Genomic DNA, 16536 nt, shown 5'->3' on the forward strand with positions numbered 1-16536 from the left:
TGATCGGTACATCGCGCGCCGTAGTACTACGGCGCGCGTCGGGAAGTCACTACGGCGCGCGTCGTGAAGGGGTTAACCATACCATAAAAATAGTGTACTATTTTTATTCTATGGGTCGCCACAATTACGAAAATACCTCATTTATAGAGATTTTGTATTTTTTCCCCATTTTTACTGAATAAGAAGTCATTTGGCAAAAATGTTGTTAATTTTAGCATCACCGTCTTTCGTATGCATAATTTTTTTATTTTTCGCCTCACAAATCTGGTTAGGGGTTTATTTTTTGCGAAATGAGTTGTTCTTTTTAGTGGGCTTATTTTAGAGTGCGGAACATTTTTTTTTATCACTTTTTAGAGCATTTTTGAAAAGATATTAATTAAAAATTATCTTTTTTCTGAACATTTTTTGCGTTTTTTTCTTCAGTGTTTACCGTGCGTGTTCAGTAACAATTCTGTTTTATTATACAGATTGTTACGGACGCAGCAATACTAAATATGTGGGTTGTCTTGTGTTTTTGTGTTTTGTATACTTTATTAAGTGTTTTTATGGGAAAGTGACATTTTAGTGGCTTATATTTTTATGTATTTATTTTTTATTTATTATGTGTAGTGTTTAGTGTTTTTAATTTTTTTTTACTTCTACATACTTGAACTTGAACCAGCAATGTTCTGATCGCTGGTTCAAGTTCAATACACTGCTCTACAATACTTTTTCATTGTAGAGCAGTGTAATGCTGCATGCATGCTCAGACAGTTTACCGTCAGACACGGAAGGGGTCTGACTGCCTTGGAGATCGGCAGCTCCGGGGCACATGGCAGTCCTCGGAGCTGCACAGAAGTGGATCGGATCCCCCGGTAAGCAGCACGGGGGATCCGATCCATAGCAGGAACACCCTTACACGCATGCTTGACTGCGGCGTGTAAGGGGTTAACACCTGCGATCGGAGTCAGCTCTGATCGCGGGTGTTAGAGCGCGGTGTCAGCTGTGATAGACAGCTGACGGGTGCTGCTTCTGGTACCGGCTCCGCTCGTGAGCCGGTGTCAGAATCAGGATGTTAAAGGAAACCTACCACCACAAATCTACCTATAAAGGTAGATCGGGTGGTAGGTGAATCAATGGGACGTGAGGATAGCCCTTTTAATGGCTAATCCTCGCGTCCCCACACTTTTTTGGAAACTTTTATTACCCTAATATGTAAATTTTGTTATGCGGCTACTGGGGCGTGGAGTAGCCGCTTCTGAGGTTACACGAGGTGTCTACTCTACGCCCCGGTAGCCACTTTACCCCTCCTACTCACCATCTTCGGCGCGCAGCTGCGCCTGCGCGGTCACTGCTCCGAAGCCGGGGCTGCACAGGCGCGGGCCTGCTGTTCTGCGCATGCGCAGACGTCAGGAACGTCGGACGAGGGCGCGCAGCTACGAGCAGCTGCGCGCCGAAGATGGTGAGTAGGAGGGGTAAAGTGGCTACCGGGGCGTAGAGTAGCCGCCTCGTGTAACCTCAGATGCGGCTACTCCACACCCCAGTAGCCGCATAACAAAATTTACATATTAGGGTAATAAAAGTTACCAAAAAAGTACGGGGACGCGAGGATTAGCCCTTAAAAGGGCTATCCTCACGTCCCATTGATCCACCTACCACCCAATCTACCTTTATAGGTAGATTTGTGGTGGTAGGTGCCCTTTAAAGTGCGTCCTGGTGCGCTAAGCATCTAGCCACCAGGACGTACTATAAGGGGTTAAGGACTCTGGGATGTAACCCATCTGGTTCAGGAGCCTTGTACACATTGATTTTATTGAGCTTACATTAGATCATGCCACACTGGCACCGCCCACGTCAGACATTCTTTCTTCTTTTTTATCAACGGAACTAAAAACCCATTTAGTATCTCCACCTTCTCTTGGTATCCAGTCACCTAATGCCCCATTTTTAGAATATATGCACTCTGCCTGGTAGTGATGTAATATATGTACTTTGCGTGATAATGATATTATATATGCTCTCTATCTGATATAATATTTTAACTCTGCATGATAGTGATGTAATATATGCGCTCTGTCTGATAGTGATAATATATATGAGCTCTGCATAATAGAGATGCAATGCGTAATTTTATACATGCGCTCTGCCCTATAGTGATATAATATATAAGCTCTGTCTGATAGTGATTTATATATGAGCTGTGCCTGATAGTGAAGCAATATATGCGTTTTTTCTGATGGTGATATAATAGGGCAGATTTACTTACCCGGTCCTGTCGCGATCCAGCAGCGCGTTCTCTGTGGAGGATTCGGGTCTTCCGACGATTCACTAAGGTAGTGTGCCCGATGTTCACCAGGTGTCGCTGCTGCGCTTAAGTCCATTGGAGTTCACTAGAGTTCACGATCCGTTGCTGGCTGCAGGTAAGCGCATGTCAAGCGACACTTTTAAAAAAAAAAATACGGTGTTTTTTCAGAATCCGTCAGGTTTTTCTGATGGCCATGGCCCCCTATTTCCGTCGCGTGCATGCCGGCGCCGATACGCCACAGTCCGATCGTGTGTGGCAAAAACCCAGGGCAATTTAGGGAAAATTGGCGCAAAATAGTAATATTCAGGTAACCCGACGGAAAAACTTGATTCGGGCCTTAGTAAATGACCCCCAATATATCCGCTCTGCCATATAGTGAGGTCATATATTTGCTGTTTATGTAATAAAGGCGCTTTGCCTGATAGTGACATAATATATGCGCTTTGCCTCAAAGTGATAATATATACTCACCGGCCACTTTATTAGGTACACCTGTCCAACTGCTCGTTAACACTTAATTTCTAATCAGCCAATCACATGGCGGCAACTCAGTGCATTTAGGCATGTAGACATGGTCAAGACAATCTCCTGCAGTTGAAACCGAGCATCAGTATGGGGAAGAAAGGTGATTTGAGTGCCTTTGAACGTGGCATGGTTGTTGGTGCCAGAAGGGCTGGTCTGAGTATTTCAGAAACTGCTGATCTACTGGGATTTTCACGCACAACCATCTCTAGGGTTTACAGAGAATGGTCCGAATAAGAAAAAACATCCAGTGAGCGGCAGTTCTGTGGGCGGAAATGCCTTGTTGATGCCAGAGGTCAGAGGAGAATGGGCAGACTGATTCGAGCTGATAAAAAGGCAACAGTGACTCAAATCGCCACCCGTTAAAACCAAGGTAGGCAGAAGAGCATCTCTGAACGCACAGTACGTCGAGCTTTGAGGCAGATGGGCTACAGCAGCAGAAGACCACACCGGGTGCCACTCCTTTCAGCTAAGAACAGGAAACTGAGGCTACAATTTGCACAAGCTCATCGAAATTGGACAGTAGAAGATTGGAAAAACGTTGCCTGGTCTGATGAGTCTCGATTTCTGCTGCGACATTCGGATGGTAGGGTCAGAATTTGGCGTCAACAACATGAAAGCATGGATCCATCCTGCCTTGTATTAACGGTTCAGGCTGGTGGTGGAGGTGTCATGGTGTGGGGAATATTTTCTTGACCCTCTTTGGGCCCCTTGGTACCAATTGAGCATCGTTGCAATGCCACAGCCTACCTGAGTATTGTTGCTGACCATGTCCATCCCTTTATGACCACAATGTACCCAACATCTGATGGCTACTTTCAGCAGGATAATGCGCCATGTCATAAAGCTGGAATCATCAGACTGGTTTCTTGAACATGACAATGAGTTCACTGTACTCAAATGGCCTCCACAGTCACCAGATCTCAATCCAATAGAGCATCTTTGGGATGTGGTGGAACGGGAGATTCGCATCATGGATGTGCAGCCGACAAATCTGCGGCAACTGTGTGATGCCATCATGTCAATATGGACCAAAATCTCTGAGGAATGCTTCCAGCACCTTGTTGAATCTATGCCACGAAGAATTGAGGCAGTTCTGAAGGCAAAAGGGGGTCCAACCCGTTACTAGCATGGTGTACTTAATAAAGTGGCCGGTGAGTGTATATGCGCTCTGCCTGATGTTATAAGTGCTCTCTACATGATAGTGATCTAATATATGCACTCTGCCTGATAGTGATATAATATTTTAGCTCTGCCTGATGCTGATAATATAACCATATCATATATGTTCTCTGGCTGATGGTGATATTATTTTTGAGGTTCATGCTTAACTAGAAATAGAAACACCTCGTTATCATGGCTGTTCTTGAAGATGGTCCTCTTATGAGTACTGCACACTACATGAACTGAACCGGCTGAGGACATTTCAGCTTTAGGACGGAGTCCTCAGGGAATGAGTAAATATCATGAAGAGATGGCTAGATCTATATGGTCCTAAAAACTAAACTGAAGACAACGTCTGCAACGTCTCAGCCAATTAGATTACTGCTTACATTGCTGAAAAGTTCAATTGAAACTAAAAATTGCGGTCTGAATAGTTGATATGGACTTTTTCCCTTTCAGACTAGCATAAAACTATATTTACGACTCTGTATGACTAATAACAATTAAGTGACAAAAATTCGAAAGAAATTCAATATAAACAGAAGGAGGCGAAGAAACGTGCACGTCATTTGACACTTCAGTCCTGAACTGGCTGCCGCTTATAATGCCAGACACCACCTGCTCAGCTCGTATTGCTTTCCTCTCCGGTCCATCCTTGTTTTCCTTCGTCACTTCCAGCCTCAGAGTCATATCCGGTCCTTTGAAAGCCTTTGAGACTGAAAGGGAAAATTAGGGACGGAGGTTGGGACGGCCTGGGTCTCAGTCACAACCATTCTACTGCACGGCCGATAGACTTGATTAGAGATCAGCGGATGCGTCACATTTCGTTTCCTAAGTTTGTTGTTACTGCTTCCTACTGTAAATAGAAGCAGAGTGACAGGGACAGGCTAATCCAAGCTACAGCTCTTCATAGACGATATGTTATTTGAAGCAGTTCAAAACTTTTCTGTCAGTAGATATCAACAGAGGTATATTCTCATTTTATACTAAAATGCTTCACTCTGTGGAAATAGAGTGAAATATAAGTGTTTATGGTTATTTTGGCATAAATGTCTATATTTCACAGTAACAATTTTTGTTTTGAAAGATGAACGGATTTTCTATAAAGGAGTTGTGCTGTTTATTTTGTTGCCCGCCATGTCCAGGAAGAATTGCTGCAAAATTAGCATTCTTGCCCCCTATACCAACCTATGCCATTGTACCAGAGCAAAATGCTTCTACACGGCTTACACCTGGAAGAGGCACAGGGGTTAACAGGCGATGGAAACTTCATTTAACTGATGGAGCTGACTTCCAGTACACTCAACATGACCTGGACAATATAGAAGTGTTTATGACCAAAAGTAGCCGTGGAAACAGGATTGCCTGCATGTACATACGATGCGTCCCTGGGGCAAGGTATTGTTTTTCTAATGATTTAGTATAGTGTTCTGCATTGTAGCATATTAAAATGTAATGCCTAAGCAGCGTTGTTCTTTTCCTTTAACCCCTTAGTGACCAACCTCATTAGAATATAATTATGTGTTATAATTTACCTTGCACCCTTACAGAATCCTCTGTGTAGTCCCAGGGGTTGGGCTTTGGTTTAGATGCATTCCAAAAAACAACATGTGACTTGTCTGTGCTGCAGAGCGCAACTCTCGGCCCACACCTTTGTGCTCCTTTACAGCTCCACCCTCCTGCTTCTTCACAGAGGTCACAGCCAAGTGAGCCGACATCAGTGGGGTAGGAGCTGTACAGGAGCACAAAGATGGGGGCTGAGGATTGAGCAGCACAGACTAGTCACATGTTGTTTTTTTGAAATGCATCCAAACCAAAGCCCATCTCCTAGGACTACACAACCCCTGGCATAAATGTCTATATTTCACAGTAACAATTTTTGTTTTGAGAGATGAACGGATTTTCTATAAAGGAGTTGTGCTGTTTATTTTGTTGCCGCCATGTCCAGGCAGAATTGCTGCAAAATTAGCATTCCTGCCCCCTATACCAACCTATGCCATTTTACCAGAGCAAAATGCTTCTACACGGCTTACACCTGGAAGAGGTAAAGGGGTTGACAGGCGATGGAAACTTCATTTAACTGATGCCGCTAACTTCCAGTACACTCAACATGACCTGGACAATATAGAAGTGTTTATGACCAAAAGTAGCTGTTGAAACAGGATTGCCTGCATGTACATATGATGCGTCCCTGGGGCAAGGTATTGTTTTTCTAATGATTTAGTATAGTGTTCTACATTGTAGCATATTAAAATGCAATGCCTAAGCAGTGTTGTTCTTTTGCTTTAACCCCTTAGTGACCAACCCTTATTTGTGCCTTGATGACCAAGGCCTTTTTTTCAATACCAACATGCGTCACTTTATCCGTTAATAACTTTAAAGGGAACCTGTCACCAGGGACCTCATTTTCACTAAAGACAGGTTTCAGAAGCCTATCACACTTGCATTGTAAATATTCCTTTCTCTAAGCATTTGCATTAGAATATAATTGTGTGTTATAATATATCTTGCACCCTTACAGAATCCTCTGTGTAGTCCTAAGGGCTGGGCTTTGGTGTAGATGCATTTCAGAAAACAACATGTGACTTGTCTGTGCTGCAGAGCTCAGCTCTTGGCCCCCACCTTTGTGCTCCTTTACAGCTCCTCCCTCCTGCTTTTTCACAGAGGTCACAGCCTAGTGAGCTGACATCAGTGGGGTAGGAGCTGTACAGGAGCACAAAATTGGGGCTGTGGAGTGAACAGCACAGACAAGTCACATGTTGTTGTTTTTTTAAATGCATCTAAACCAAAGCCCAACCGCTAGGACTACACAGAGGATTCTGTCAGGGTGCAAGGTAAGTTATAGCACATAATTAAATTGTAATGCAAATGCTTAGAGAAAGCAGAAAGGCATATTAACAATGCAGCTGTTATGGGCTTCTGTCACCTGTCTTTAGTGAAAATGAGGTCCCTGGTGACGGGTTCCCTTCGATAACTTAAGAACACTTTAATATACCCAAGAAAGATCACAATTTGAACAACATTCTCTCAAATTTTTAAGAAAATTTTAGAATCAATTATATTGGGGACCATTTTACCGTAATTTCTATAGGGCTTTGGAAGTTCTGTTAGTAGAAACCCCCCACATATCATCCCGTTTTCTTAACTTCACCCCTCCAACTATTCAAAACAGCACTTAAAGGAAACCTACCACTTGAAGTGGCAGGTTTCTGATGGAAATACCGGGCACCAGCTCAGGGTGAGCTGGTGCCGGAGCTTATTTTTGTTAGTGTTTTAAACCGCGGTATCGCGGTTTAAAACACTTTTTAAACTTTATAGCCGGCGCAGGGAGGTACGCGCTCGGCGCTTACCATACGTGCGGCTACATAGGAAGTGAAGGAGAGCCGCGCGTGGTAGGTTTCCTTTAAGAAGCTTGTTAACCTTTTAAAGCACACCTGTCATCAGGTCTATTTCTGTCACCACTACCTGTTGGAGCAGCTCACAAGGATCCCATCCCATCCTTTATCTAATCAATTTATACATTAATCATTATAAAATCATCTTTTCTTTATTATGTAAATGAGGCTGGTCACATGGTCAGAGAAAGTGATGTAACCACTGTTCCCCCTCCCCTATCCTCCCCCTGCTCATGTCTGTGTGTAATGTATAGTAAAGCATTGCTAGTGTCTGTGCTTTATCTGCTGTCCTCCTCTCTCCTCCCATACACATGTGAGACACAGACATCAGCTTCACATGAACATGAAATGTTCTGCTATAACATGGCTGCCTGGAGTTGTATCTCCACACACAGGCTGCAGGGGGCATGGCCGCCAGCACCAGGAAGCACATGGAGGAGACATTACACCATTATACCTCACAATATACAGGCTGTCAGTCAAGCACTGGGGTGTGTGGCTGTGCCTCTCACTCATGAATAAGCTGGACAGCTTGGATATGATAATGACTCGTTGGAGATCTCACAGGTCATTTGCATACAGCTTTAGGACCTCAATGCTTAAGTTTACAGTCTTGTAGAGGGACAATGAAGGGATAGAGGCAATGCTTTCTAATGGCAGTTTATAAAAATATATTTAGTTTAGGGGGGTAATTTGCCTGACGGGTTCTCTGTAAGTATTTTACAGAACTTCAAACAAAATGAAGGTAGGGCCATTTAGCTTTTGTAGGGCAGATTTTAACACCTTAGTGACCAAGCTCATTTGCTCCTTGATGACCAAGGCCTATTTTTCAAAACCAGCATGTGTCACTTTATCTGGTTATAACTTTAGAAGGCTATAACTTACCCAATTGTTTTGGAATTTGTTTTTCCGTGACATTTTGTACTTCAAGTTAGTGGGGAATTTGGTTGATATATTTTGAATTTAACCCCTACGGGCCTATTTTGGCCTTTAGGATGCGGTCCCATTTTTCAGATCTGCCCTGTGTCACTAAAAATGCTTATAGCTTTGGAATGCTATGAAATATTTCAAATTAGTTTAAAAATGTGGATGATATCTTTTGTGTTTAGTTATGAAAAAAATGAAATTTGGCCAAAATTTAGTAAAATTCTTTATTTTCAAAGTTCTAAATTCTCTACTTTTGAAGCAGATAGTCATTGCACCAAAATAAATTCATAACTTACATTTCCTAAATGTCTGCTTTGTGTTGGCATGTTTTTTTAAGATTCCACATATTTAACTCGAATGTTATGAGGCTCAGAATTTCGGTGCCATTTTTAAATTTTGTGGGAAAATCACTAAAACCCATATTTAGATGGACCTGCTCAACTTTTAATTGACTGTGAGAGGCCTAAATAATAGCAAGTAATAGCAATAAATTACCCCATTATGGAAACTACATCCCTCAGCGTACAAAAAAACACTTTAAAGGGAACCTACCACCCCAATTCTACCTATAAAGGTAGAAGGGGTGGTAGGTGGATGGATGGGACGTGAGGATTAGCCCTTTTTTGGGCTAACCCTCACGTCCCGGGTGTCTTTTAGAAAACTTTATTGCATGTATATGCTAATTTTTTTATGCGGCTACTGGGGCGTGGAGTAGCCGGACATGAGGCTGCTAGTCGCGGCTACTCCAAGCCCCAGTAGCCGCGTTACTCCGCTTACCAGGTAATCTTCGGCGCGCAGCTCCTGGTAGCTGCGCGCTCTCATCCGAGTCCCCCGGCTACTGCGCATGCTGCTGCCGCAAAACGCATGGGACCCGGACGAGGGCGCGCAGCTCCTGGTAGATTACCTGGTAGGCGGAATAAAGAGGCTACTGGGGCGTGGAGTAGCCGCAACTAGTAGCCTCATGTCCGGCTACTCCATGCCCCAGTAGCCGCATAAAAAAAATTTGCATATACATGTAATAAAGTTTTCTAAAAGACACCCGGGACGTGAGGATTAGCCCAAAAAAGGGCTATCCTCACGTCCCATTCATCCACCTACCACCCCTTCTACCTTTATAGGTAGAATCGGGGTGGTAGGTGCCCTTTAAAGGGAACCTGTCACCAGGAGACCCATTTTTAGCACTCCCCCAGTCCCCACAGAGCATAGTACATACACTGCCAAAGTGTTTTTGTATAAAAAAAAATGGTTTTACAGAAAAAAAGATATGTTATATTGTTCCTTTCATTAGCATCTGCTGTGTGACTAGGCACTCGTCCCCTGGGAGTGGCTGGAAAGAAGCAGTTCCCCCCCCCAACCTTGGGAAACTGCTCCTCCATGTGTCCTTATCAAATATATGAATAACTCCCCTCACTGGGGATTAGCTGTAGAGGAGCAGGGGGCGTCGCTAAGCCAAGTGATAGGTGTTTTCATATATTTCAAAAAAATGTGCTGAAAAGCCAAACTTGGCTTATACTCGAGTAAAAAAAAATATATCAAAACTCACCTTTCTGGCTTCCCCTGCTGCTTGCTATAGACTGGGGGAGGGGGCTGGATATATTTTCCCGGGGGATATGGGCTATATACGGGGATATGGCTATATACGGGGGGGGGGGCAGGCGCTGGCTATATACTATGGGGCAGGGTCCTGCAGGCTATATACTGGGGAGGCTGTGACCAATGCATTTCCCACCCTCGGCTTATATTCGAGTCAATAGGTTTTCCCAGGTTTTTGTGGTAAAATTAGGGGCCTCGACTTATACTTGGGTCGGCTTATACTCAAGTATATACGGTAATTTGGAGAAAATCTTGTTCATTTTAGCATCCCGTTCTTTTCATTTCACATCCAACTTTTTATTATTCGGCTGACAAATCTGGTTAGGGGCTTCTTTTTTGTGAGAAGAGTTGTTCTTTTTAGTAGTGCGGAACATTTTTTTAATCACTTTTTAGAGCATTTTTTATAGGAATTAATTAAAAATGTTTTTTGCGTTTTTTTCCTCTGGCGTTTACCATGCAGGTCCAGTAATCGTTATGTTATTTTTGTGTTTTTGCAATTTTTATACTTTATTTTAGTTTTTATGTGACGTTTATGTAAAAGTGACATTTTAGGGGCTTATATTTTAATTCATTTATTTTTTATTCTAATGTGTAGTGTTTAGTGTTTTTTAACTTTTTTTTTACTTGTACATACTTGAACTTCAACCAGCGATGCTCTGATCGCTGGTTCAAGTCCATGCAGACGCATGCACAGACAGTTTACAGTCAGACCCAGAAGGGGTCTGACTGCTGCGAACATCTGGCAGCCCTGGGGCACTCAGCAGACCTCGGGGCTGCCCACAAGTGGATCGGATCCCCCGGCAAGCGGATCCATAGAGGGAAGACCTTTACACACGGGGTCATGCTTGACCACGGCATGTACAGTCATGGCCAAAAGTTTTGAGAATTACACAAACATTATATTTTCACATGATCTGTTGCACTCTGGTTTCTGTGTGTTTGTCAGATGTTTTTATCACATACAGAAATACAAGTGGAATCATATTATGAGTAACAAAAGCTTTTATTGACATTTAGAATGAGTTAATGCAACAAGTCAATATTTGCAGTGTTGACCCTTCTTCTTCAGGACCTCTGCAATTCTCCCTGGAATGCTCTCAATCAACTTCTGGACCAAATCCTGACTGATAGCAGTCCATTCTTGCACAATCAATGCTTGCATTTTGTCACAATATGTTGGTTTTTGTTTGTCCACCCATCTCTTGATGATTGACCACAAGTTTTCAATGGGATTAAGGTCTGGGGAGTTTCCAGGCCAAATTGCTCTTGGACGGTTGGGAGAAGTTGCTCTTGGAGGACATACTGGTAACATTCTTTATTCATGGATGTGTTTTTAGGCAAAACTGTGAGAGAGCCGATTCCCTTGGCTGAGAAGCAACCCCACACATGAATGGTTGCAGGATGCTTTACAGTTGGCATGAGACAAGACTAGTGGTATCGCTCACATTGTCTTCTCCAAACAAGCTGTTTTCCAGATGTTCCAAACAATCGGAAAGGGGATTTATCAGAGAAAATGACTTTACCCCAGTCCTCAGCAGTCCACTCCCTGTACCTTTTGCAGAATCTCAGTCTGTCCCTGATGTTTTTTCTGGAGAGAAGTTGCTTCTTTGCTGTCCTCCTTGACACCAGGCCTTGCTCCAAGAGTCTCCGCCTCACAGTGCGTGCAGATGCACTCACACCTGCCTTTTACAGTTTCTGAATAAGCTCTGCACTGCTGGTAGCCTGATCCCGAAGCTGAAACACTTTTAAGAGACGGTTCTGGCGCTTGCTGATCCAATCTTTCTAGCTGCGATACTCTTCCTTGTTAGGCCAGTTTTGTGCAGTGCAATCATGACTGCACATGTTTCTTTAGAGATAACCATGGTTAACAGAAGAGAAACAATGATGCCAAGCACCCGCCTCATTTTAAAGTGTCCAGTGGTGTGATTCTTACTTAATCATGACAGATTGATCTCCAGCCCTGTCCTCAACATGTTAATGGAGCAATCACTGAAACAATGTTAGCTGCTCCTTTTAAGCCAGTCCTGCAATGAAGTTGAAATGTGTTTTGGGGGAAAAGTTCCTTATCTAGCCAAATATTGACTTTTCAATTAATTGCTGATAAGCTGATCACTCTTTATAACATTCTGGAGTATATGCAAATTGCCATTATAATACCTGATGCAGTAGACTTTGTAAAAATGAACATTGTATCATACTCAAAACTTTTGGCCATGACTGTAATGACTTAACACTTGCGATCGGAGTCGGCTCTGATCGCGAGTGTTAAAGCGCAGTGTCAGCTGTACTAGACAGCTGACAGCCGATGCTTCTGGTGCCGGCTCTGTTTTATGAGCCGGTGGCAGAAGCTGGACGTTATAGCACGTTCCGGTGCGGGAAGTATCTACTCGTAGGGAAGTACTATCAAGTCCTTGTGTGGGTAGGGGTTAATTATGAAAAAAGGTGAATTTTGTAAACATTTTGAAAAAAAAATGCTATTTTCAAATTTCAAAATGTTCTTTTTTGCAAACTGTGATAGTATTGCTACCCAAATTAGTTATTAACATTTACCATATCTAAGCTTTGTTTTGACGTCATTTTAGAAGTGTCCTTTTGTTTTATTATGACGATAGAAAGACCACAATTCGAACAGCATTCTCTCAAATTTTCAAGAAAATTTTTGAATACATTATTTTAAGGACCATTTCATTTCTCTAGGGGTTTTGGAAGTTCTGTTTATAGAAACCCCCCACGTATTACCCCGTTCTATTAACTTTACCCCTTAAACTATTCAAAACAGCACGCCTCCTGAGGAAGCAGAGAGCGAAACGCGCGTCGGGGCGCGGGGCAGACAATCAGCCACAGCAAGGTAATAACCCTCAGACCATTGATTGTAGTTAGAAAATGCACTTTATTGCCTAGCACTTTATTGCCTAGTACAATGTACGTTATTGCCTAGTACAATGTTCAAAAGTACAATGAATACATTTGAGATGAATTGCTGAGGTCTCCCCCATCAATTTGGGACCATCTTTTAATCTGTTGAAGTTAATGTTTGTATTTGTTTTAATCGATATGAAATAAAAAAATTTATAAGATTTTTAACCCCTTAACGACTTGGCCTTTTTTAGTTTTTTCACTTCCATTTTTCACACCCCACCTTCAAAAATCTATAACTTTTTTATTTTTCCACATAAAGAGCTCTGTTATGGCTTATTTTCTGCGTAACAAATTGCACTTCGTAGTGACGGTATTTAATGTTCCATGGCGCATACTGGGAAGCGGGAAAAAAATTCCAAATGCAGTGAAAATGGTGAAAAAACACATTTGCGACGTTTTCTTGTGGGCTTGGATTTTACAGCTTTCACTGTGTGCCCCAAATGACATGTCTACTTTATTCTTTGGGTTGCTACGATCACAGGGATACCACATTTGTACAGGTTTTATAATGTTTTCATACATTTAAAAAAATTAAAACCTCCTGTACAAAAATTTTTTTTTTGATTTTATCTTCTGGCGCTAATAACTTTTTCATACTTTGGTGTACGAAGCTGTGGGTGGTGTCATTTTTTGCGACTTTTGATGGCGTTTTCATTGCTATCATTGTTAGGACTGTGCTACCTTTTGATCACTTCTTATTAATTTTTTTATATTTTCCAAAATGGCAAAAAAATGTCATTTTTGACTTTGGACGCTATTTTCCGTTACGGGGTTAAACGCAGTGAAAAACCGTTATTATATTTTGATAGATCGGACATTTTCGGACGCGGTGATACCTAATGTGTTTATGATTTTTACTGTTTATTAATATTAATATCAGTTCTAGGGAAAGGGGGGTGATTTGAATTTTTAGGTTTTTTTAATATAATTTTTTTTTTTTAAACTTTTTTTTACTTTTACTTTAACTATTTTTCAGACTCCCTAGGGTACTTTAACCCTAGGTTGTCTGATCGATCCTACCATATACTGCCATACTGCAATATGGCAGTATATGGGGATTTTACTCCTCATTCATTACAATGTGCTGATAGCACATTGTAATGAATAGGTTAAAACGAGACAGCTTCGGGCCTTCGTGAGGCCCGATGCTGTCATGGCAACGGATCACCGCTCCCCGTGACGTCATCGGGGAGCGAAGATCCGCGCCAAGATGGCGGCGCCCATGCGGCGCCATCTTTTTGAAGCCTCCGGCAGCATTGCTGGAGGTGATCGCGGTGAAAGCACCCGCGATCGGTGTTAGCACCGATCGCGGGTGTTACCGGTAAGCCTTTGCTGCAATATGCAGCAAAGACTTACCGGCTATGGAGAGGGCTCGGCCCGCGAGCCCTCTCCATGCACCGGGACCCGGCGCGCGCCGTACTAGTATGGCGCGCGTCGGGAAGGGGTTAAACATATTAACCTTGAGTTCCCCTTATGTTTGGGTGTTAAATTGAAGCGCAGGGGGGAATTCTCCTGAAAAGAGCTAGAGGACATATTGTGTTTGGGGTATATATTCAAAACAGCAGGTATGAAACTTGTTAACCCTTTTTGTATTTTCCAGAAATTCAAACAAAATGAAGGTTTGATTTGGAATTCACTAATATTTATTATTGTTGCAATCATTTAGCCCAATTTAGCAAAATGTGCCCACATTAACTGAATAAAAGTTGAAAATGCATCTAGGAATATATTGAGCATTTTTTTCCTTGTGGATGTAACCTGCTGTCGGGGCACGGAAGGAAAGGAGCGCCATTGAGCTTTTGTAGGGCAGAATAGTTTTAAGTGTTTGTAGAGCCCCTGGAGCCGCATTCACTCGCAGCATTTTGGTTGAGTTTTGAAACCCAGTCCAAAGGCTCCTTCTCCGATCGCATGTTGAGGTAAGATTGCTTTTCCTTCAGGTTCAGTTAACGTGTTGGAAACACAATGGGGGAGATTTATCAAGCTGTCTGAAAGTCAGAATATTTCCAGTTGCCCATGGCAACCAATCACAGCTCAGCTTTCATTTTACCAGTGCTCATGAATATTTTAAAGGGGAGCTGTGATTGGTTGCCATGGGCAACTGGAAATATTCTCACCTTCAGACACTTGATAAATCTGCCCCAATGTTACCAAAATATGTGATCACGAGTGGAGCCTTTGGATTGCGTTTCCGAACGCAACCAAAATGCCATGTGTGAATGTGGCCTCAGGTACCACAAACCCTTATCCCCAAGAATGTGTTAACTTTTTAACCCCTTTCTATTTATCGCTTCCTACTTTCCATATACAGAGCTGTGTGAGGCTTGTTTTCTGTTTAACAAATTGTACTTCCAAGTGACGGCATTTTCTATTCCACTGGGAAGTGGAAATACAATAAAAAATGCGCTAAAATTGACAAGAAACCGCATTTGTGCCATTTTTCTTTTGGGCTCCATTTTTACGTTTTCTAAATGGCACTCTATATTACACTCAGCGCTGCCCGGCAGTGAAGACGGGCCCCCAAGATCGCATCTCGGGGTGCCGGGAGGAGAGGGAGACCCTCTACAGGTATATAGTTCCCGCAGTCACTACAATGACCGCAGGATCTAAGGGGGAAAAGCTTTTCCCTGCATGAGGGGGCCTGTGCAGTCCTTAGGTTAGGCCGACGGAGAAATCTAGTCTAAGGCCCCTTAGTCAGCGACAGGAAAATCTGTATGGGCTTTCACTGAGGAGTTAAAAGAATAGTTGTCAGATGCCATGATGTGATTGCAGAGCCTCAAAAACCACGTTCACAAGTTGCATTTTGGTTGCATTTTGAAACGCAAACCAGAGGCTCCACCTCTGATCGCATGTTGAGGCAGTGTTGCATTTCCTTTACGTTTAGTTAACTTGTTGGAAACACAAAGATGCCAAAACATGTGATCATGAGTGGGACCTTTTGGATTGCCACCAAATTAGTTATGACTGAGTAAATGCCACTTGCCTTTATTAGCTATGACTGAGTACCGTATATTCCGGCGTATAAGACGACTTTTAAGGACAGAAAAATCTTCTGCCTTGTCTGGGGTCGTCTTATACGCCGGCAATCCCGCCCGCCCGCCGTGTATTCACGGCGGCGGTCGGATCGCGCTGCATGGAGAGGGCTCACGGGCTGAGCCCTCACCATAGCCGGTAAGTCTTTGCTGCATTTTGCAGCAAAGGCTTGCCGGAAACACCCGCGGGTGTTTTCACAGCCTCAAAAAGATGGCGGCGCATGCTCTCCCTCCGGTGGCCCCGATGTCTCCGCGGCTCATCTTCTTTCTTCTGCTGGGCGCCGCCATGTTTTTCCCCGGGGCGGCGCCTAGTATGACGTCAGCAGCGGCGCGTCATACTAGGCGCCTGCCGGGGAAGATCAATGGCGGCGCCCAGCAGAAGAAAGAAGACGGCGCGGAACACTGAAGACGAGCCGCGCGGACATCGGGGGAGCAGCGCAGCGCAGCACAGCACATCGGGGCCACCGGAGGGTGAGTATATAAGTTTATTTTTTTTTTAATGCTGGGCTGGGCTGTGCTGTATGCTACTGGGGGCTGTGCTGTATGCTACTGGGGGCTGTGCTGTATACTACTGGGGGCTGTGCTGTATACTACTGGGGGCTGTGCTGTAATGGTAATGTTGTTGTTGTATGCCTTAGGTTTATGAGCGACAGTTTTCCTGCTATATACCTGCATGTCATAAGAATTTAAATTAAAAAAAGGA

General features: G+C 43.3%; 1 protein-coding gene across 3 annotated transcripts in view; it reads left to right on the forward strand.

Annotated features, from left to right (window-relative positions):
* Positions 1-4399: 4399 nt before the first annotated feature.
* The window catches only part of LOC140066248 (alpha/beta hydrolase domain-containing protein 17A-like), a 109675-nt gene continuing 97538 nt past the window's right edge, over positions 4400-16536 (forward strand). Inside the window, exons 1-3 of one of the 3 annotated variants that reach the window (XM_072113822.1) lie at positions 4400-4938; positions 5116-5368; positions 12665-12733. In XM_072113822.1, the coding sequence (XP_071969923.1) occupies positions 5304-5368; positions 12665-12733 (134 nt within the window). In that variant the 5' untranslated portion in view covers positions 4400-4938; positions 5116-5303. Of the gene's footprint in view, positions 5369-12664; positions 12734-16536 lie in introns of all 3 variants that reach the window. The other 2 variants (XM_072113820.1, XM_072113821.1) reach the window with 2 other exon arrangements.

This window comes from Engystomops pustulosus, chromosome 1 (genome assembly GCF_040894005.1).
Source record: "Engystomops pustulosus chromosome 1, aEngPut4.maternal, whole genome shotgun sequence".
Lineage (NCBI taxonomy): Eukaryota > Metazoa > Chordata > Amphibia > Anura > Leptodactylidae > Engystomops > Engystomops pustulosus.